The sequence below is a fragment of the Nuphar pumila genome, chromosome 2, assembly GCF_984573655.1.
Source record: "Nuphar pumila chromosome 2, dmNupPumi1.hap1.1, whole genome shotgun sequence".
Taxonomy (NCBI): Eukaryota; Viridiplantae; Streptophyta; class Magnoliopsida; order Nymphaeales; family Nymphaeaceae; genus Nuphar; species Nuphar pumila.
The window spans coordinates 96,556,162-96,579,088 of NC_143250.1; the positions used below are offsets into that span (position 1 = coordinate 96,556,162).

Below are 22,927 nucleotides of genomic sequence, written 5' to 3' on the forward strand. Positions count from 1 at the left end.
CCATTAAAGGGACACGCGTACCCCTTTAAAGGGAAGTGTGTCTCCCTTTAAAGGGGGACGCGTACCCCTTTAAAGGGGGAAGCGCTTCCCTTTAAAGGGGGATGTGCTTCCTTAATGAAACATGCGCTTCCTCACGCGTTTCGGAAGCGTCGCGTTTCGGAAGCGTCGCGTTTCGCGCTTCCGAAGCGCGCTTCGCCTATCCCATGGACGTTTCCGGTAACTCTGGTTTAAACCCAGATAGTAAACATAGACAATCATTTTTTGTCAGAACGAGTAACTTGAAATAAAAATAGCCAGATGATACACCTCCAAGGTTGGTCAACTTACTGAAATATCCTCAAACAAGCTCATTTTGCAACTCAACCATAATTCGAGGAAGGATTAAAAGCAAGACATTGCAGAGAGAGACAAAACTCAGCCACCATAGTTCCAAGCAGAGTAAAAAATATCGCCGAGATTTTGGAAATCTTGCAATATTTTCATGATAAATTAAGAATATACATTAATCCTGATATTCTCGTGAGATTCTCAAAATTTTGGTATTTTCTAATATGTCAAGATATTATCATGGTATTATTGTGATATTAAATGCAAAAAAAGATTTATACAAGGTCAATTTTGTACCTTTGCCCTCATTCAAATTTCTTCAACCCATAAAAGAACTTTAGAAAAAGGTGCCTACCTGGCAACCTTTCTTCAACAGCAAGCCTTGTATGTGTGTGTGTTCCCAAGGCCACAGAGAAAAGTAACATTAAAAATTTTGAATGGAGTGCCTATTGATGAAAGGAACATGGGACGCAGCAGCCAATCATGATTCCATGTCTTAGCCCTGTTGAGAGCTGAAAGCTCAGCTTCCATTGCTTTTAGCCATTCATGATTCTTTTTGGCTTCTTCGAAGTTTCTGGGTTCTATATAGGAATGAATGGTGCTAAGGCAGGCTCTATGTTTAGGAGCAAAGGAATCATATGAAATAAACCTAGAAGGCATCTTTCTGCTTCTCTCAGTCCTACGTAGGTTTTCAGCATTTGTTGAATTGGAACCAGGGTTACCGGAAGCGCCTAGCTAAAAGGGGAAGCGCGCTTCCCCAAAGCGCGCTTCGGAAGCGCGAAACGTCGCGCTTCCAAAGCGTGGGGGGAAGCGTCCCCCTTTTTTGGGAAGCACGCTTCCCTTTAATGGGGGACACGTTTCCCTTTAATGGGGGACGCGCTTCCCTTTAATGGGAAGCGCGCTTCCCATCACGCTTCTCCCTCGCTTCCCCTGTTTTTCAATTTTTTGTATTTTTTATTTTTTATTTTTATTTTTTTCGCTTCCCCCTCGCTTCTGAGACGCTTCCTAGGTCGCTTCCGAGACACTTCTCGAATCGGTCCTAAGTGGTCCCACGCTTCCCCGCTTCCTAAAATTTTGAAAGTGCCCCGCTTCCCGCTCCCGCTTCCCGTATCGCTTCCCGCTCCCGCTTCCTCAACTGGCAACCATGATTGGAACTACTAGGTTCACTGTATTTTTCAATTGCACTCCTAAAACTGTTTCTATCTCTATGGGTATATGTTATGGGATCTCTCAATGCTCCTTCATTACTATGTTGGGAGACAAGGAGATGGGATGAACCATCTTATTTATCAATGACTTCATTATGAATGGCATCGTCATCACTATCATTATCATGTGCTAACATTTCAAATAAAAAAGAGTAATCCATATTTTCTTCAAAGGGTTCACTCCTTTCAAAACCATTAACATCTTCCAGAAAACTCACATTTCCGGAGACATATAGTTTATCATTCTTAATATCATAACAACGAAACTCTTTTGGGGTTTCGGAATATCCGAGAAAAGCACAGGCAATAGCTTTAGGTAAAAGTTTGTCGTTCTTGTCAATAAGAACGAAGCATTTACAGCCGAAAATTCTCAACCGACTATAGTCGGGTTCTTTGGTATATAATTTTTTGAAAGGCGAGATATTGTTCAAATTTTTAGAATGTAGCCGATTTATTAGGTAGACAGATGCTAAAGCTACCTCAGCCCAAAAACCTTTTGGGATGTTTTGAAAAACAAGTAATGTTCGAGTTGTCTCTATTATATGTTTATGCTTCCTTTCGGCTAATCCATTCTGTTGAGAGGTTTTTGGACAAGATCTTTGGTGAAGAATACCATGACTTTCAAGATAATTTTTGAATTCGTTTGAAAGGTATTCTCCACCAAAGTCAGTTCTAAAAATTTTTAGATTCTCATTAAATTGATTTTTAATCATCATATGATAGGTTTTAAAAATCGAGAAAACTTTATATTTGTGTTTAAGAAAATAAATCTAACAGTATCTCGTGTAGTCGTCAATAAAAATGACATAATATGCGAAGCCTCCTTTTGATAGAACAGGTGTCGGTCCCCATACATCTGAATGGATGATTTCAAAAGGTTTAGTTATAAACATAGATCTTTGACAAAAAGGCAATTTTTTCATTTTCCCAAGTATACAGTCGTTACAAGTGAAATCACTTTTACATAGACTTTTAACAAAAGGTAAATGAAAATTTTTTACAATATTTGGGTGTCTAAGTCTCTTGTGCCACACATTAATATCCTTTGTTGGACAACATTACAAAATGGGTTTTTTGGAATTTGAAGAGAATCGACATAGTATAGATCTCCCTTCCTAGAGTCTTCCCCAATCAATCTCCCGGACCGGTGATCCTGTATTCAACATTTGTTATATGAGAACTTTATATCACATCCATGATCCGAGAGTTTAGAAACGGAAAGCAAATTTAAGTTTAATTTTGGTAAAAATCTAATTTTTGGAATAAAGAAACCTTGTTTTTCAAAATTTCCTATTCCTTTTACTTCAAGGGATGTTCCATCCGCGGTTGAAACAAAAGAAGGAGAGGAATTTTTTGAATATTTGAAAAAAGAGCTAATACTTGAGGTCATGTGAAAAGAAGCACCTGAATCTAAAAGCTAAGAGGTCTTATCGGGAGGAGAGGAGTTTGACATGGCGGCTCCGGAAATAGCCCATTTTAGAAGAGGTTTAAGTGTATCCACGATTTGTTGTAATAAGAGAGCTCTATTTGAAGATGACAAGAACTCTTCCTTTTGAGGTTGGGATGTAGTAGCCATGGTGTAACTTTTTCTACTTTGGGCAAATAGGCTTAATGTGCCCCGGTTCCTTACAAAAGTGGCACAAAAACTTGTTATAATCTCTCTTCCCTCTTTGACCATTTGAGTTTTGATTCTTGAAGTGAGGAGGCTTGTAGGTCCTTAAGTTACTCCTGGGTCTTGAGATGGCATTTACACCTTCATTTTCTTCATTATTTAAAGGTGTAACTAGAACACTTGGGTTGTTTTTTCTTATACCCACACGAGTTTCTTCCCCGCTTAGTTTAGTAATTACATCTTCAAGAGAGGGGGAAGTGAAAGCGGATAAAAGAGAATATCGAATTTGTTCGAATTCGGGCCTAAGCCCATTCAAAAAATTGAAAAATCTATCTTCTTTCAATTGTTTATGACGAAGCAATATGGCTTCTCCACTCCACTTGGGTTCGAGCATAGCAAACTCTTCCCAAATAGAAGAGAGTTCGGCAAAATACTCTCTTATAGTCATCTACCCTTGATGAAGAGTTAATGCCCTCTTTTGGAGGTAATACTTATGGGACAAGTCCCTAGAGATGTACATTTTCTCAAGGTACTCCCATGCTTGAGAAGTCTTCTTAAACTTGATAATATTGGTGTTAACTCTTGTTTCTACGGATGACAAAATCCATGAGAGGATTTTAAAATTCCTCATCTCCCATTCTTCATGCTTTTTAGCATAGTCTTCAAGAGCCTTGGCTCTTTCTTCGCCTTGGAGGATTTTTATTTCTCCTTCCTCCACTGAGGTTATCTTTGACTCCGGTTCGAGAATCAAGCCTTAGACATAGCCCCAAAGCCCTTTTCCTTTGATATGAGCCTCCATGTTTCCGGCCCAAACGTGATAGTTGAACCCATTAAGTTTGAAGCCGAGAGAAAAATGGGAGTCTTTTACACCCATTAGAGAGGAGAGATGATGAAAAAGAATACGTACCACAAAGGATTTTTAGATCTTTCTTGATAGAAGAGTCTTCTAAAATATTGGATGAACAAGAGGATCCACTCCAATCTTCAAAATTTTGAGAGCACGCTTTTCGAGGTACCAAAAAGGGGAGAATCCACACGATCTTTTTTTCTCCAACAAGGCTTTGATACCATGTGAAAGTATCTTTAACAAGATACTATTATCAAGACCTTAACATTCTTGATGACAAGCACGTGCACACATGCACAAATAACACTCTTACAACACTTTGCACAAAAGCACAACTCACTAAATCTCACAAATGCACAAAGGCATAAAAGAATAAAAGCTTTATTGAAGAACACTTGGGCTTTGACTCAAAGCCTTAAGAAATACAAAGGGGAGAACCCCTATTTATAACAACAATAAAGGAGCCTTGGAGGGGCTCCACTGATAGACGTTGGAGCCCCTCCAACGGTCACAAATGTGACCGTTGGAGGGGCCCAACATCTATTTGAGTGGGGCCCCCAAGGTACCTTTTGGTACTTAAATAAAAAGAAATAAAAAGAAAAGAAAAGAAAGAATAAAAAATAATTGCAATCACATTCATAAAGTGAATGTGCGTAAAACAGTGGAAATGACTAAACTACCCCTATGATTAAAATAAGGAAATATATATTTTACATATATAAATGGATAATATATATATATGTATTATCCTTTATATATGTAAAATATATAGGATTACAAGGTTTCGTAATACAATTTAACAGTATCAAAGTCAATGAAGGCATTAGACTCGATGAGGGGTTTACTTCTCACCAAGGACGTGAAGGAATTACACGCTCCTTCTTCATGGAGACTCATGCGGAACTTATGAGAAAAATGTGTTAAAAATAAAATGAGACATTCACGCATGGATAGGTTGGAAATGCTAATGATGCAACTCACACAAAATGTCAATAATTTTGTGGGGCAAGCTCATGAGCAAAGTACGCCAAGGAAAGCCCAAGAAGCAATGATGGGGCAACTAGAACAAGAAGAAGAATAGGGTCAAGAGGTTCCTAATTGGATAGCCAATAGGAACTATGCGCAAAGAGTCCACAAAATCAAGGTTGAACTTTCATCCTTCAAGGGAGAGAATCCAAGAGAGTGGCTTTTTAAGGCACTCCACTATTTCACGTGCCACCAAACTCCTTATGAACTCAAAGTAGATGAAGTCATAGCCCGCTTAGAAAGAAGTGTGTTGAGGTGATACCATTGGTATGAGATTATGTATGGGAAGCCTAATTGGGAAACCTTCCAAGATACTCTACTTGAAAGGTTCGGTCCGACCATGTTGGTTAACCATAGTGTGTGGCAATGAAGCAATTGAAACAAAAAGGCTCTTTAGATGACTGCCAAAGTAAGTTTGAAGAGGTTTGTTCGATGCTTCCACACATGGACCAAGGCACTTTGTTCGGCTCGTATTGGCCGGGGGGGGTGAAAGATGATTTATCGAAGTGTTAGCTTCAAATGTCCACACCACAAGTGAGGCCTACAAGGTTGTGAAGCTTCATGAAGAGAAACTAAAACTTAGTTGGGCCTCCAAAAGACAAAAGCAAAAGAGGTTTTCAAGTTCTCTAAATCGGCTCCTAAAGAAGATAAGAGAGTGGGTTTGCAAAAACCCAAATTTGAGTATGTCACAAGCACAACTTGAAGAGAAAAGGAAAAGAGGAGAGTGTTTCCGTTGTGGAGAGCCACAGAACCCAAGCCACAAATGTCGAGGCCTCAAAATCCTTCAAATCATTGATGAGGAGAAGGATAGTGAGGAACCAATTCAAGAGGAGACATTAGAAAGTCATGGCAAAGCCTATATCGAGTATCATGCTCTTTCGGGAATATCAGGCCCTCACTCCATGAAGCTTGAGGGAAAGCTAAATGGACAAAAGATTCAAATACTCATCGACACTGAGGCTACTCAGTGTTTCATTCAAGAAGTGGCAATACAATCTGAATGCAAAATCAAGGAACATCTAGTATTCCAAGTCGTTATTGGGGATGAAGGATGCTTACAATGCCTCAAAGTGTGCCAAGATGCATCACAGGTGCTTTAATAAACTCACTTCGTAGTAGACTCATATCTTCTTCCAATTAAGGGAGTGAATGTGGTACTCGAAATGTCTTGGTTAAAAGGGCACTTGGGAAAGTGTCATGGGACTTTGGCACTATGGAAATGGCATACAAAGAAGGGGATACATGGGTTACTTTGAAAGCATACAACTCTAAGGAGGTGGATGAAAAAGAAGCCCTCAAACTCTTCAAAATCACTCAATGCACCGCCCTATGCTTGGTTCAAAAATTAGACCAAGTAGAAGGAGAAGTTCAAGAACCTATACATCCGGAAATAGCGCTGGTATTAGAGGAATTCCAAGAGGTCTTTCAAGAGCCTAAGAGATTACCTCCTAAAAGATCGCAAGATCACCACATCGTTCTCTCCGACAATGCCAAACCCGTAAGTGTGCGACCTTATAGGTACGTCATCTCTGAAAAATAAGTCATAGAAGAAATGGTTAAAGAAATGATGGATAGTGGGATCATAAGGCCAAGCTCTAGTCCCTTCTCCTCGCCGGTTTTGTTGGTCAAGAAAAAAAAAACTCATAGAGGTTTTGCATTGACTACCGAGCTCTAAACACAATAACAGTAAAGGACAAACATCCTATACCAGTTATTGCAGAGTTATTGGATGAGTTATATGGGGACAAATATTTTACCAAGCTAGACTTAAGAATGGCGGATGAAGATGTATTCAAAACGGCTTTTCAAACTCATGATGGGCAATATGAGTTTCTTGTCATGCCTTTTGGTCTAACCAAAGCACCGACAACATTTCAAAGAACAATGAATGATATTTTCCGACCACTATTGAGGAAGAACATTTTGGTTTTCTTTGACGATATTCTCGTATATAGCAAGAGTTGGGAAAATCATCTCCAACATGTGAGAGAAGCCTTAGGCATTCTAAAGGAAAATAGATTATATGACAAAAGATCCAAATGTGACTTCAAACTTCGACAAGTCATGTATTTAAGCCATATAGTGTCATGCAAAGGGGTAATGTCAAATCCAGACAAAATAAAGATTATGAAGGAATAGCCCACGCCTAAGACACCAAAAATGTTGAGAGGCTTTCTCGGGTTAACAGGTTACTATCGTTGCTTCAGACAAAGTTATGGCACTATTGCAGCTCCTCTTCTTTGTTAAGAAAAAATGCATTCATATGGTCGGCTAAGGCTCAGAAAGCTTTTGAAGCACTCAAATTAGCCATGATAAGTGCTCGCGTGTTGGCAATTCCAGACTTCACCAAAGTGTTTGTCGTAGAAACTGATGCAAGTGACTACAGGGTAGGAGTGATCCTTCTAAAAGAAGAGCATCCAATAGCCTTTATGAGTAAGGCAATCCCAAAACGAGTGCACATAATGAGCGTGTATGACAGAGAGATGTTGGCAATTGTTTTAGCAATTGAAAAGTGGAGGCCCTACATTTTGGGAAGAAGGTTTGTAGTAAGAACAGATCATCAGAGTTTGAAATTCCTTCTAGAGCAAAGGCTTACGACAATCAATCAACAACGATGCATTATTAACTTCAAAGCTATGATTTTGATTTAGAATATAAAAAGGGAACCAACAATCGAGTCGCAGATGCTTTGTCACTAGGAGAAGAAAAACATGATGAGAACAACTATTCCTTTGAAGACAAAGGGTGAGCGAAGCAGTGGTGGGCTGATGCGAACCTTGGGAAAACTCAGGGCTGATGCGAACCTTGGGAAAACGCACATGGGACGCAGCAGCCAATCAGGCATAGCCACGACAAGCGCAGCCAGTAGGGTATAACATGCGAGACAGCGCAGCCAATAGGGCATAGCAGGCAAGACAGCACAGCCAGCAGGGCAGTGACATGGCGCGGCAGAAGAGCAGGGCAACGGCCAAGCCACCTCAACACAACAGAATGCACGCATGGCGCATAATGGGCGTGACCACTTGGCTTGGGCGGTAAATGTTGTTGGAAAACCAAGCGGGTTCTCAACTGTTTGGGCGGTAATGGTTTGGCGGAATTTTGAGTCTTGTAGCCTATAAATAGTTGATGCCTTAAATTGTATTTCATCTTTGAAAAATTAATAGAACTTGAGAGTTTCTTTTGGTTCCTTTTCGACATTTGATCTCCTTGTGAGATTGTGGAGTATTCGATGATCCAAACCTCATAGGCCAGTCGTTCAACCGTGTGTTGATCGATTCGGATAGGGCGTTGCCTAAGCCTGCTCATTGCACAGTTGGCAATTGGGACGCATCGCGGATAAGCTTGTTTGTGCAGCAGAGCTTCAACGTGCACATCGTTGACTGCTCGTCTACTTTTGTTGATGTGCTGCATGATCACTGTGAAACGAGTTCATCGGCGCACGCCTTGAACTGCTCTTACAATTGCTGCACAGTTGTGAGATCTTTCGCAATTACCGCAAGCCGAAGGGAGGATTTCCGCCTCGTGCGGCTTGGCGGCCTCTGGCCTTGCCACAAGCTGAAGGGAGGTTTTTCACCCCCTCATGTGCGCGCAGAGCTCACGTGGAAGAACAGAATCGGTATCTGATTCCAGTTCACCACAGGTTCTAGGATCGAGTAGATCAACCGCAGTGACGAACCTCCCCTGACGGATCGTTGAACCAGACTTGTTTGGAACCATCTCTGGTGTGCAATCTATAAGGGTTTGTTTCCAAAAGCAACCGTTGTGTCATCATCACAACATTCGTCTTGCCGCACCCTGCAGCGTGCGCAAGACCATGCGCAGATCGTGCATCCTCAGACGTTGTGCTCAGACCGTGCCACATCCATCGTCGTGTGCAGGCCGCGCAGCATCAGACGCCGCGAGCAGACAACATATCCTCCAACGCCGGGCACAGATCCCGCGCAATATCCCCATAGCACATCGCCGCAGTGCATCATCGTGCGTAGCACGCACGACAGCAACTGCATCACGCCAGCAACGCACCAGCCGCACGATAGTGTTCTGCAGTGCACCAGCCTGTGCGACATCAATCGCAGCACATTCATTATGTGAGCGCCCAACGTCGCACGTCCAGGTGCCGTGCAAAACGATGCCACCATAATTGTGTGCTTATTGCTTCACTGCAATGTGTATAGCCGACTGAGATCGACACAGTGTGTGCAGTGTGTATGTGTGCCTGACGCAGGCCACGATCGTGCGCAAGCACAGATGCCGACAGCAAGCCGAGTTCACTCTACTGATTTTCATTGCTTTATTCATTTTGAAATTGAGCTTGTAACTGCTAGCATAAGCTAGACGAAACCCCTTCTCAGCCTTGTAAGCTTTAAATTCCTAGTCTAGGTGTGGTTTGCACACAAGCACACACAAGTGGCGCCTCGTACATGCTCACGTGTATAAGAGAAGCTTAGGCGTTTTGGCATTGAGCTTGAACATCCGTCCGTGCGCCAAGCTATTGAGGACCATCCGCAAGGTCCTAAGCCTTCAAAATTGGATCCAAAATCTACGGTCCCACCACTAAGCAGCAAGCGTACCACTCATCCTTCCAAATGCTAAAAGATAAGGGTGGGTGTCTCTTAAATAGCCGGAGTGGCCCTTCTCTCCACTCCTCATCAATATGTGACTAATTACCTTTACCCTACTATTGAACTTATTCTCTTCATTAAAGTCTTACCTACCCATCTTAGTTATTAGATACTCAGTACTTATTAAGCATATTTTATTTCTAACTTTTAACATATAATATTTTCTTAGTACATATGTACTTATAATGTAATATAATATCCTATGTCACATGGGTGCGGGTGCGGCGCGATTTTAAAATTTTTGGACACGGGGACTCGGCTATATATATATATATATATATATATATATATATGTGTGTGTGTTGTGTGCACAGTCTGTGACTGTGCACTTCACAATCTGTGACTGTGCTGTGTGCACAGTCCACTGTGCAGCCCCCCCCCCCTCCCACCCCCAAAAAAGTTTTTTTTTTAATTCTGTAGCCCAGAAAATTTAAAAAAAAATCCAAAAAATGGACCAAAATGACCCTGGGTGTGTTGACCGCACCCAGGGTCGGGTTGACCGAGTCCGAGCCGCACCAGTGTCAGTGCGTGTCTACGCGGGTGCGTCGACCTTGGAGCCGAGTCCGTGTGACATAGATAATATCCAAGATTTCCTGAAAATTATAAACTTTTTTAATATCTACCAAGAAATTCCTGAGAACAATATTTGTCACTATGGTTCCAAGTCAGCAGAGGCAAAACCTAGTCAGCAGCTGCAAGAATCCATATCACATGCAACAGTATGGAAATTTGCAAGCTTAAAACTTTGGTTCAAATGTTCATGGATATGGATAAACTCTCGTCAAATTTTTGTATTCAAATTTACCAGTTTAATTACACTGAAATTTGAGAATGCAAATAGTTTGTTATTCAGATTGTGTGACAAAATCATAACATAGCTTACACAAAGTAAGAAGTTACGCTTCATCCTAATGGAAAAAGCCCTGTGAAAAACATGATATTCCAGCCAAATAATATGGTCAAGCAAAAGCTCCAACCGATCCACATTCAGCTTCAAAAATTATGAGACAAAGGAGAAATATATGGATGAGAACATAAATAAAGACAAGAAACAGCACTAGAACATTCAATCACAAATGAAACAGCTAACAAAACATAATTTTAGAACACGTGAAGAATAAGAAACAATGACATTTTATGTTAGATTCACCATAACCTCAAGAAAAAAAGACAATTGATGCATAAGCTTAGTAGAAATACACTCAACTATTGGATAATGATATTAAAATGATAGACAATAAAGTAATGATCCATCACCACGTAGGAATAGACACATGTCAAATAGGTCCTGTGTACATTTTCACAAAACATATTTATGAACTTTTATAAGGTTTGGCAGAAGCTTACATCTTGTAGTATGAGCTCTGTAACATGAATTTGATCTGCAGCACAACCCTCCACAATCTGCACAAAAGAGATTCTTCTCTTTTCAGAAAGAAACAAAGAGCATTTCCTCAAAAAAAAAAGGTAAGAAGATTGGGGCTCATGAAAAAACTTTACCGAAAGTAAAAAGAAAGGCAATTTAGCTGCCACCATCGAGCATATTGATTAGAATTAAAACTTTTCTTTGAAAAGCTGACACTTAAAAGTCATAGTATCACTCACCACTACATACCATTACAACCACTCTCAGAGAAAGGAGATGGCAGTAATACCAAGAACATCAGCATGGGTGAGATGAAACAGGGATGCAGATTATGTTGTACTGTCAGGTCAAGCCCAGCAGACAGTGACAGGTCAGGGGAAGGCCTGAACCACCACTAGCTGGGCCCAGTTCTTATCATAGAGCTTGAAAGGGATCCAAGTGTTACCATGCCAAGACCAAGCCCATGTACAATCTGTTAGAAAATATGTACTTGTCTTGTTTATACCTAAGTATACTCTTTATACTTATGGGTATTGTGCATTATATTTATTGATTTCTTTTTGTTTTGTATTCTAGGTATACTGAATGTATACCTATTGCTTGTATTTTGCTCTTAGTCAAGGTATACACTAAGTATACCTATTTAGTTAAGGTAAGTATACTCATTGTATACTTATAGGATAGATTAGGGTTCTTTTTCTACTTTTTTATTTTGTTTTGTTTTTTTTTTGCTTTTTTGTACTTATTATTGTAAGCTGGTTCAACTAGCTGTCAGGTCAAACTAGCCATTAGGCTAGTCTAACGGCTAGTCAAACTAGTCGTTATATATGAGGTTTATGCCTCGTGCTTCTTGAGAGACGATGAGTATACACAAGATGTGTGCTTGAGTGTTGTAGTGAGGTTACTTTGTAATTTTTATATCTTTTATCATTAATAAAATTATTATTTATTTTATTTATTGGTGTCCTTGTGCATGCATGAAATTATGAATATGGTCACCATTTACTCTTGGCCAAATGTATTATGTTTATGCTTTAGTCCCTTTTTATTTTTCATTTGGTTGTATCTTGGGTTATGTGCCGTTTCATGACCCAATCATCTTACCTCTGGGCTCTTGGGCCAAGCCAGGTCCCATTGAACCAATTTGCAGTCAGGCTAGGCCAGGCCCAGGTCCAACAAGGTCCCAATGGCCTCAAACCCTGCCTGTCCCAGGCCAGGCACCCGAGGGCCCCAGTTTCCATCCCAGGATCGAAATGAGAGAAAACATGGCAATCTATAAATACAATAATTGGACATATAAGTACAAATGCGTGCATATAATGTAGATGGGTTTCTATATTCATATGCTTGTGTGGATGCAAATGTATGTTTGGATAACCAGACTATTGGCTGAACCATTCAGGTACAACTGCAGGGTCAAGTTGGTCAACCACCTCGAATCATAAATATTGGAAAAATCTTGGTACATTAATCATAAAAAATAGAAAAGAAACAAAGAAAATGTCAAAACTAAAAATAAAAATATCAAAAAACTGATAGTATCATAATATTTCAAAAATAAACAAGATTTTTAATATCTCACTATTAGAATTTTCACCGGGATTTTCATGGCATGATTTTCTGAATCTCGCCGATATTTGTGACTATGCACTGGATTACTGGTAGAACCATCTAGTTCATGTTTCAGAGTTTTCCAGCAAAAAGGCCAAACGCAAAATTGGACCATATTTAACCACCAGCTGATCTAGATAGATTTTTAAAAATGTTGTATTTAGGAGCTTTCTCTCTTCTCTCTGGTGCACACACACACACACACACACACACACACACACACACACACACACACACACACACACACACACACACACACACACACACACACACCTGTTGTTAGTTTTCAACAGAAAAACAGAATTACACACATGTACATAGATAAAGAAATAAGAAACCAGAGCCTATGTCCAACCTACCTTTCTTGGCAGGCGTGCCTTTCCCTAACTATCTCCAAATAAGATACAGTAATCTGAGAAGATATAAAGCATGTAGGAAACACTATTCTTCAGTTTATCCATATAAATATATGATTATAAACGGATAATAAATAAGCCCTAGTTTTCTTTTCTTTTCCCCTGAAAAATTAGCAGGACCTCCACCATCTTTTCATAAAATTATAAGGCAATCATCAGCAATTAGAAAATAGATTAAGAATCAAGTTGTATACACATAACACACATACACATAATGGATAAATATGCAAGCTCTAGAGAGAGTTGAAATGAACTATTATAACAATTGCTATAGGATGATATAAGAAGAAAACAGGCATCTAACACCAGGTCACACATTCCATTACATGGTACAAGCAAATGCAACCCTTGTTAATTCAATAACAGTATATAGTTACATCTATTCATAATGCCAGAATCTGCAAACGAAAATTCCGACGATCAGCTAGATAGAAAGGGACCTTTAAAATTGAAGGGAGATTGGACAGCTCGACTGGTGGCAATTCATGCAATTCACCACCAAGATTGTGAAATGCCTCATCTGAAAAAGAAACACGAAAAGGCTCAACACTTTCACCTCTATATCTGATGAACATCCATGTCCAAAATAAAATGCATGTCTTCATAACTGAGTGAATGCACATGTAAAAATGGTTGTATATGAAGATATGTTTTTAATGCTTTGCTCAGAGAAACTAGCTAACAAAAAAAACAGAATGTCAGAAAAATTGAAAGAGTGAAATTTCTTATGTGCAAGTTCAAGCATCCCCATAGGGCTGGGAAGAAATGAGACACTCAAAACTTGGATGAATAATGACCTCATCCTGACTCATGAAATATCTTCATATACAGCTTGATGAACTTATTTTACAATTCATCTTGTTTAATAAACTGAACTTGATTAAGGTCTGTTCAGCTAGCTGCAGTAGGGGGGGCTTCCAAATCACTATTCCTCTAAGACTCTAAAATATCCAACATTGCCAACAAGCACAATATGAACATCAATTAAAACTTTTTAGATAAAATCTACATTTGAAGTACATGACTGACCACCCCCATCAAAGGTTATCAAACACAAATCAACACAACAGCTTACCAATAGATAAAGAGTGCACCAAATATTATCTACCCAAAAAAGACCAACAAAGTCTCGTGTCTATAAAATTATCTTTCCAGTGAAGATTCTATCAATCCAAGAATTGGCTACAGGTGGCCAATGGGCCAGCCAGTATTTTGGTCCACCTAGAGTGTCAATGTGCTGCAGCATGGAGCACAACTTATAAAAGGAAAGTGAGCCCAGCCCTGGCCAGTTCAATGGTCTAAAATCCAACCTAGGCCTGACTGCTTGACCCAATTGAATGGGAGGGCAACAGGTTGAGATGGGCTGGCCCAACCTTTAAGTGGGTCGGACTAAAGCTTAAATTTACAGCCCAAACCCAACCGATACAGGCTAGGCCACAGGTAGCCCACAGGCTGCCGAGTCCTAGAATCGGCTAACAAAACATCCAATATGAAGACACATACTTGGACCAGCAAAAGTAGGGAATACTTGAATAAACAAGGGAAATATGTACCATTAATATGAGATGCGCTAGAATTCTCCAAATTATCCTTAGCTGGACAAGGTCCCATTTCCAGATCTATAAATAAAACCAAATTAAATGATCTTAGCAAAATTCATAAAGCTTGAAACTATAGGGGTCATGAAGATCATAACTCCTAATGCAATGCCAGCAGCAAGACTTACTACTGAGTGTAGTAAACTGCATATTCCTCTGACCGCTACATATTTGGTCCCTATGGGAAAATAAAAATCACAATGAAAATAGTTATGAAACATAAATATAGTGGGAAAAAGAAACAAAGATTAATACATATATATTATGGTAAAAAGAAACAAAGACCAAGTGGCATAGAGAAATAGAGAGCATATTACCATATATAAGAACAGCCCATACTCTCTTGAAAGCTAAGAGCCAACTCTGTAGATAATTCAGAATCCCTCCAAGAAATAATTGTGTCTAGAAAAAAATAAAAATGATAACAAAAGAAGATCACGACAAAAACACAAGGAATATATAAAATAGGTGATACTCTTAGCATAATACAACTCCACAAGTTCTGAGAGCTCTAACAAAAATATATTAGAGGTAAACGAACATGTATGAACCAACAGAAAAGACAGACAGCACCCAATCTTACAAATATGAACACAATTGAAGAAGGAAAGCAGCTACCTTCTTGTCTCCGGTAAATTTCATCTGATGAGATACGGTGTACAAGTAATGTCTCGTTATCATCCTCATCAATGACAAACAACCCAAAATCTTCTGACCGCTGTTGGATGATGCATAGCAATATAAATGTTTTAGAAATTAGTAGTCTCTTCTTAATATTCAAAGCAACATAAAATGATCTTTTCCAATTCCTCCTTTTTAGGAGAAAAGTAGAAGAGCCAAAAGAGACAACAAGAAAAGTTCACTTTCTAATAAACACAAATATCAGCCACAAAATATTATTTTCTGACTAATAACTTCAAGTAGTACCAAGAACATAAAAGAATTGTCGAATTTCAGAATAGACAAGAACGACGAGCACATTAATGGAAAATCATGTGTTGGTTCCTAACTTTTGTGCCAAAGCTGGCCTTTACAAGAATACTGATCATGACCTCTAGTAATCAGATACATCAAGACAAGTCAAAGACAAAAGACAACATAAATGGCAATATTTAACTACACAAATAACATTGGTATTCCGAACTTCAATGTTCACCACTAAGAACAAAAATTACCATTTGTCATATGGGTGGCTTTGCAGAATGTGACACTCTCAATCTTGCCAATCTTTTACTGCACACACTCCAACATACCAACAATGAGTATAGATCAACTGGAGGATAGAAGTGTTATAGTCTTGGGAGGCCCAAAACAGAAAATACACTGAGCTGTTTACAGGCAGATCAAGCACCAATGAGCTTGCAGACCTCAACACAGCATTTGTGTTTAAATAGTTGCGTAGCTCGCTCATCAATTGGGAAAAATCATGATTTCCAGTTTCAGATATTATATATATCATTGAATATTTGAATTCCCCTATATTTTTTCACCACCTGCTTTTAGACCAGTTTTCGGAAATATGAAAAGAGATTGCCAGAGCACTTGGACACATTTTCATCTATCCACCACATCTCTATATAGATAATAAAAAACTTTTTTTACCACCGTTTGGAGACTCTACTTTAATTAGGACAACTGTAATCCCATAGACTAAGTTCACCCTCGCTAAATTAGAATCTCCAATTAGCATGGAATCCCCGTCATGGACACGTGTAGCTATTGGAAAGTCTCCAACTTGTCCATCAATAGCTCATTTGGCACCATGCCTTTGTGGGACTTCTATTGAACAGCTCACTTCTATGTCAACCCAGCCTTTTCATTCTTATTGGGCTTTGGCATTGCAATGTTCTGGTGACCTAATTATTGTTTATGACCTATGTAACATGGACTCTTCTAACAAGGCACGCACAAGCGTCGCACATGCACCTATGCGGGTATGACACTTGGACTTCCTTTGTGTCAGGTGAAGTCAACCACACTGTGGTCCATTTCTGTCCAAAAGTAGATTCAGTTAACCCTAACCAAGTCCAGTTTTATCTATATTATATATAGATATATAAATGCTCACACATATACATAGTGTTAACTTTAAACTGTTAAAAATTATATATATACCCTCCCCACACCCCCGCACCCAAGATTTTTTAAAGTGCCGCATGGCTGCATCCACACCCACAGCTATGTGACATAATTTATGACTTTGATGGTCACTGTTTTATACTGGAGCAGGATGCCAGCTCCTTCCAAAAGCCAATAATGGGTTTCTGATGATATGGATATATATGATAATGTCCTATTTTGCATGTTGACCTTCAGAATCTTTACACGGGCTATTGATCATGTATGTACTCTGTACTTTTCTTTTATGTAGATAAGATCAAAACTTCTTGTCACCAGCCACCATCATATTCTCTTTATACTCTACAATGTTATCTCTTTTCACTTGTTCTCTATATAACACGAACACTCCATTTAGGGTGTTGTACCCATGTAGACACGGGTACCGCCACCGGATGCAGTGCGGTACGCCACAGTTCGGGTCCAAAAAAACATGACCTGTGCTGAGTTTTTTTAAAGACCCCCCCCCACTGGTTCTCTCTCTCTCTGTCCCTCGCAGTGCCGCCTCTCTCAACCCCTTGCAGCATCACTCAGACCCTCACAACTCCGCTCAACCCCTCAGAGTGGCACCCTCGTTGCGCAGCTTAGGTACCTCTCTCTCTCTCTCTCTCTCTCTCTCTCTCTCTCTCTCTCTCTCTCTCTCTCTCTCTCTCTCTCTCTCTCTCTCTATATATATATATATATATATATATATATATATATATATATATATATATATTTCCCTCTTTCAGTTTTTTTTAAGTTCTTTATTTTTTTGGTTTTAAGGTGTTTTCAGTTATATATTTTATTAGATATTCAGACCAAATATGGATTATCTATTTTCAGACAGAATATAGATTATTAGATATTTTCTAATGAATATATCTAATAATCTAGATACTTTCAGACTGCATATAGATTATTTAGATATTTTCAGTTGTAGTTGTAGCTTTATTTGTTATTGAATTTTTATTCTTTGAATAAAAGTTGTTAGATTGTTCTGTTGGTTATTAAATGTTAAATTATTTTATGTTGTCTTGTTGGAATAATAGATTTTGATTTTTTGAATTTATTTTATATTAATGCAATATATATATATACCGTTGTGTCCCCTGAAATGAAACATGATGTGCACAATCACAATGCCAACAAAGGGCTACACAAGTGCACACTCGCAATATGATCACTAGAGATCAATAACAATCTCACAAAAAAGATAAAATTACAAAGAACACAAAGAGAATAAGAAGCTTTGTATTTCACAAATATGCTTTGAAAAGCATACATAAAACAGTTACAAAGTGCTCTATTTATAGAGATTCTACATGCACCAAAACAAGGATGAGAGGAGGCAGCCCAACTAGTCGTTGGACTGCCTCCAACGGTCAGAAATATGAGTTGGGAGCAGTCCAACGACTAGTTGGACTGCTTCCCAACAGTCCTTTACAAAAAACAAAAAGCAAAAGAAAAATAAAAAAGACCTAACTAAATTACTATACAGTCCCTAGTGACCGATATTTATAAAAAGACCAAAATGCCCCTGATATACGTATATTTATATGAATGTATAAATATATGTATATCAGGTGTATATATATATATACAATGTATTTTAACATCCCCGTACCCACATTTTTTGGAATTGCCGTGTCGTACACGCACCCATACCCATGTGACTTAGCTTGTTCTCCATATGGAAGCATGGTGATCAGCTGAGCACTCAGATGTTTAAGGAATGTAGATTAATGATGTGAAGCATTTTCCCACATTCAAAGTCAGTAAGCTACACACAGAGCTTTACATCTAAAATATTGGGGATGAGGATAACTAGTTGGCTACAAGCTATGTCACAGGGACTCGGCTAGCAGGGTGCCACACCTGCGTCGACGCAACTCGACGTGGGTGCGGTCAACCCGACCCTGGGTGCGTTGACTGCACCCAGGGTCATTTTGGTCCTTTTTTTGTTTTTTTGTTTTAATTTTGCCCTATGAAATGGGCTGCGGATGGTCCATTTTTTTTTGGTTTTTAAAAAAAAAATTGCCCTATGAAATGGGCTGCAGAATTTAAAAAAAATCTGGGGGGGGGGGGGGGGCTGCCCCCCTATAACCCCCCGCCAGGGGCGCCCCCCTGGACCCCCACCCGCTGACCGCGCAGCGGGACCCGCGCCGGGGGGAACCCCCGGACCCCCCTTATATATATTATTTACAGTTTTGCCCCTGCCGCACCCGGGTTTTTTGGAAGTGCCGAATTCCCTCACCCATGTGACATAGGCTACAAGATACAACAGAGATAAAGTCCTAACTGGTGAATGGTAATTTCTAGATACTCAAGAGAGCAGATCCCACAGTCAAATGTGTTTCTTCAAAGGGGAAAGGATGCATACTGCATATGGTTCAACAAAAATAAGTACTGCTAACGAAGTTTGATTTTCTTGTAGAAGCATATCATTGGATGATTGGAGGAACTAAATAATCCTCCCTCTTTGTATGCCCAAACACGAGATGCAATAGTTTTAAGTGGATGAACATGATAGGGTACTAATACTAACTGGATCAGTTAGAAGATAAAAAGTCTCAATGGATAACCATGGATATGCCGTTTAGAAGCCCCAACCCAGTTGTTTTTTTAATGCAATATAGCTAACTAGCATGCACCCAATCTTCTAAAGCTCGACTAGAGGTGAAAAAATTTACAAAAAGCACATTTCTTCTGCATTGAGTTCTCTATTACCATCGACATCCAAGAAAACAAAGAACAAGATTTAATGGTTGTGAAAGCGACCTAATCATTCCATTGTTCCAAGCAACAAAACTTACATTCCAAGTGATTCAATCAGATTGTTATTACCTGCAGTGCACATTTCACAGATCCCCAATCATGCATTGTCATAAAAGTAGATTACAGTACACAGTAATCAACAAGAGAAATGTAATAATGATGATGACGACATTAAGATACAGACATATACAGGGTCTCACACGTTTACCATAAGATTGTAGCTAAGAGAAGGCCTGAGAACCAGTGGACATATAGGGATGGCCAAAAAAGAAATGGAAGGGGAAAATAAAAATAAAGAGTTGTCAAAATATACACAAACCTCTAGATAACCAACGCTAACATGTCCAGTGCCACGATCATCCCACTTTCCTTCTTCATTCAATCGATACACCTTGACACGCTGGAGAAAGAAACTTGTCAGCCAAATTCTGCCATCCAGCATCATCAAAAGTATAACACAGAAATTGATGGAGATAAAAGGAAATAATGATTGAAAAGCAAAATGAGAAAAAATAGAACACAAAAAAGTGAAAAAAGATTGCTTTTGGAAGAAAATTTTGACTTCAGGAAGCATCCTTTAAGTGAAATAATCAGCTAGGAGGAAAATCCCTGAAGTTCCAGAAAAGGTTCAGCTGGAAAACTGTTGCTAAAAGAAAATAAGTTTTACAATATGGGAACACATATAGCTAAGCAATTCATAAAAGATCATTCTGAAGATCAAAACAGAAGCATCAAAATTAGAAATGGCATCACATAAGCATATGCCCTTGAAATCCTTCAATGGGCGAAGAAGATATGCAAGACTTAAAACAAGCAACAAACAAAGCCACAACATTGCAGCATCAAGAAATATGTTCAATTAGCTAATCTTACAAAGCAGTACATCCTTCCCCATTAGAATTAGACTACTAGCAAGGGTGGCCTGTGTTAAAATGTATCTAATATATATATATATATATTCTGTATATTACATCAATACCCGATAGGGGTATTTTTGTAATTTCACCTAGTTGTTTTAGGAAACAACTATTTTCGTTTTTTTGCTAAAATGTATTTTTATTTTTTATTTTTTAATTCTTTTTTTCCTTCTTTTGAGGACTACAAGGGGCTCCAACCTTAGAGTCGTTGGAGCCCCCAACGGTCACAAATGTGGGGGCGAACCCCTTGTATATTTTCTCATTCTTGAGAGCTTTCTCTCTTCTCAATAAGAGGCTTTTTATATTGTTTCCTTTTTAAAGGCTTGTGCTTGTATTGTCCCTTTGTGGACTTGTGATATTGTCTCTTTTATTCATTGTTGTAAGTGCTTGTATGCACTCTTTATATTTCCGCAATATCTCATTACAGCCTGGACCCTCTTTGGATTGCTTTGTAATATTTTAAAAAGTAATGTTGGATCCATTTTAGTTTTTCAATTTTTCTCTGTTGGTTAAGGGTGCTTACAGGGTGTTTTTAAGGAGTTTCATATATAACGTGCCCAGTAGATTAGGAGGCAACACATGTGGACCGTCTCTCCCTTCTCCATCTTTTCTTCTGATGTAACAATGGATACCAAGTTACCAACTCTTCCCTAACTACAAATAAAAAGAAAGATCCCTCCTCTTAATTGGTTTAAAGCAGAATTTTGGACTCATGGTCCTTGGTATCAATGGTTCCAGCAAGAAGCAAAAAGATTTTGTTCACTCATCGACTTTCTAGTTGTCATTGTTTTTGTTTTACAAACCGTGTGTTTATTCATCCATCTACGTTATAAATAAGTTTTATTATTGAAGTTGTTTATGCTGGACGCTTGCTAAAGTTAGCTCACAGGAAGACATTTGAATGTTAATACATTAACATATTCTCACCAAATAGTGAGGTAAATCCAACTTCAAATCCTTTTTTTTAGTTGTGTTTTATCCTTATGTGGAACCCACGGCAACATTTTCTGTGAAGTATTCAAGTGGTCATGCAGTGCCCACACAGATAGGGGATGCTCATTGAGGAAACAATATGTGGGAATCTCTACATATTGAAGGAAGCTCCATCTTCAAGTCAAACCTTAGTTTCCGGTGTCGATCAATCTAGCAAATTGTGCCCACGAGTTATGGCAAAAGCATTTGGGCTATTGTAATTCTGGTTTATTAGACAAGACAGTCGGTTTTATTCCTAATATTAAGAAGTTTGTGAATGAAGTCTCCTCATGCTCCAGTTGTCAAGTATGTAAGAGTCATGAATTATCATTTATGAGACATAATAAAAGAGCTTCATTTCCATATGATGCCTTGGAGCTCCAAAGCCCTTTTTCAAACTCCAAATATTATGTTACATTTATACATGATTTCAGCAATTTACATGGGTATATTTGTTCGCATCCAAATTCGAAGCACTTCATGTATTTCAGCAATTCAAAGCCTTTGTTAAGAACTTTTTCTCCAGCAAAACTCTCTCTGGATATAAATGGAGGTGGCAAATACTCATCTAGTGCCTTTTCTAGTTTCCTACTAGATAATGGAATTGAACACCAAACATCTTGCCATACACCTCAGCACAATGTGGGATAGCCAAAAAGAAACACCACCACATTCTAGAGACTACTCTCAATATGATGAATGCATCTAAGCTTGTGACTGATCCATGAAGTGAGGCATTTCACATTGTTTACTTGAAAAGTTACCATCAAAGGCCCTACCTGTGACCAGGGTTACCGGAAGCGCACATAGGCATGGGGAAGTGGCACTTCCAAAACGTGCGGGGAAGCACGCTTCCCACGTGCTTCTCATTTCACTTCCCGGTCACTTCCCAATATCATGAAATAAGTTTTCTTTTTGGGGGGACTTGGAGCCTTAACATTTTTTTGCCCAATATCGGGAAAACTCGATTCCTCTTCGCTTCCTAGGTCGCTTCCCTCTTTGTTTCCTCTTCACTTCCGGTTTGCTTCCTATGTCGCTTCCGGATCGCTTTCCTTATCGCTTCCGAGACGATTCCCGGTTTACTTCTAAGTCGTCCCACACTTCTCGCTTCTTAAAATTTTAGAAGTACCTTGCTTCCCGCTTCTACTTCCCGAATCACCTCCCGCTTCCGCTTCCTCGATAGGCAACTCTGCCTGTGACACTACATATTATGCATTATATCTATATGATAAACATGCCAACTACTCGCATTTATGAGCATTTGGATGTATTTGTTATGCAAATATTGAATAGAACCCTTCAAGTCAAACTGTCTCTAGATGTTGAGATTTGTAAGCTTGTGGGATATGATGACAATCATAAAAGGTACAGGTGCTTCAATCCCAGATTTCATTGTTTACTCATTTCCAGGCATGTTATTTTTTATGAATGGACATACGAACTAACAAACTTAGAGGGTAGGTATTTGCCAAAATTATTAGTTTCGGATTTTTAAGGATTGAGATGACCTGGAGTAAAAGACCAGCAACA

At 39.1% G+C, this 22,927-nt stretch overlaps 1 protein-coding gene across 2 annotated transcripts in view; it reads right to left on the minus strand.

Moving 5' to 3' along the window:
* LOC149846269 (uncharacterized) overlaps window positions 1-22,927 on the minus strand; it is a 50,932-nt gene that overhangs the window by 22,111 nt on the left and 5,894 nt on the right. For both annotated transcript variants that reach the window (XR_016430272.1, XM_089996277.1), the window contains exons 2-8: window positions 19,828-19,908; window positions 15,252-15,351; window positions 14,951-15,035; window positions 14,762-14,811; window positions 14,589-14,654; window positions 13,476-13,555; window positions 10,990-11,046 (exon numbers count right to left, since the gene is read on the minus strand). Coding sequence is in view for 1 of the 2 variants with exons in the window: in XM_089996277.1 (XP_089852403.1) it covers window positions 10,990-11,046; window positions 13,476-13,555; window positions 14,589-14,654; window positions 14,762-14,811; window positions 14,951-15,035; window positions 15,252-15,351; window positions 19,828-19,908 (519 nt within the window). In the remaining variant the exon portion in view is untranslated. The remainder of the gene's footprint in view (window positions 1-10,989; window positions 11,047-13,475; window positions 13,556-14,588; window positions 14,655-14,761; window positions 14,812-14,950; window positions 15,036-15,251; window positions 15,352-19,827; window positions 19,909-22,927) is intronic.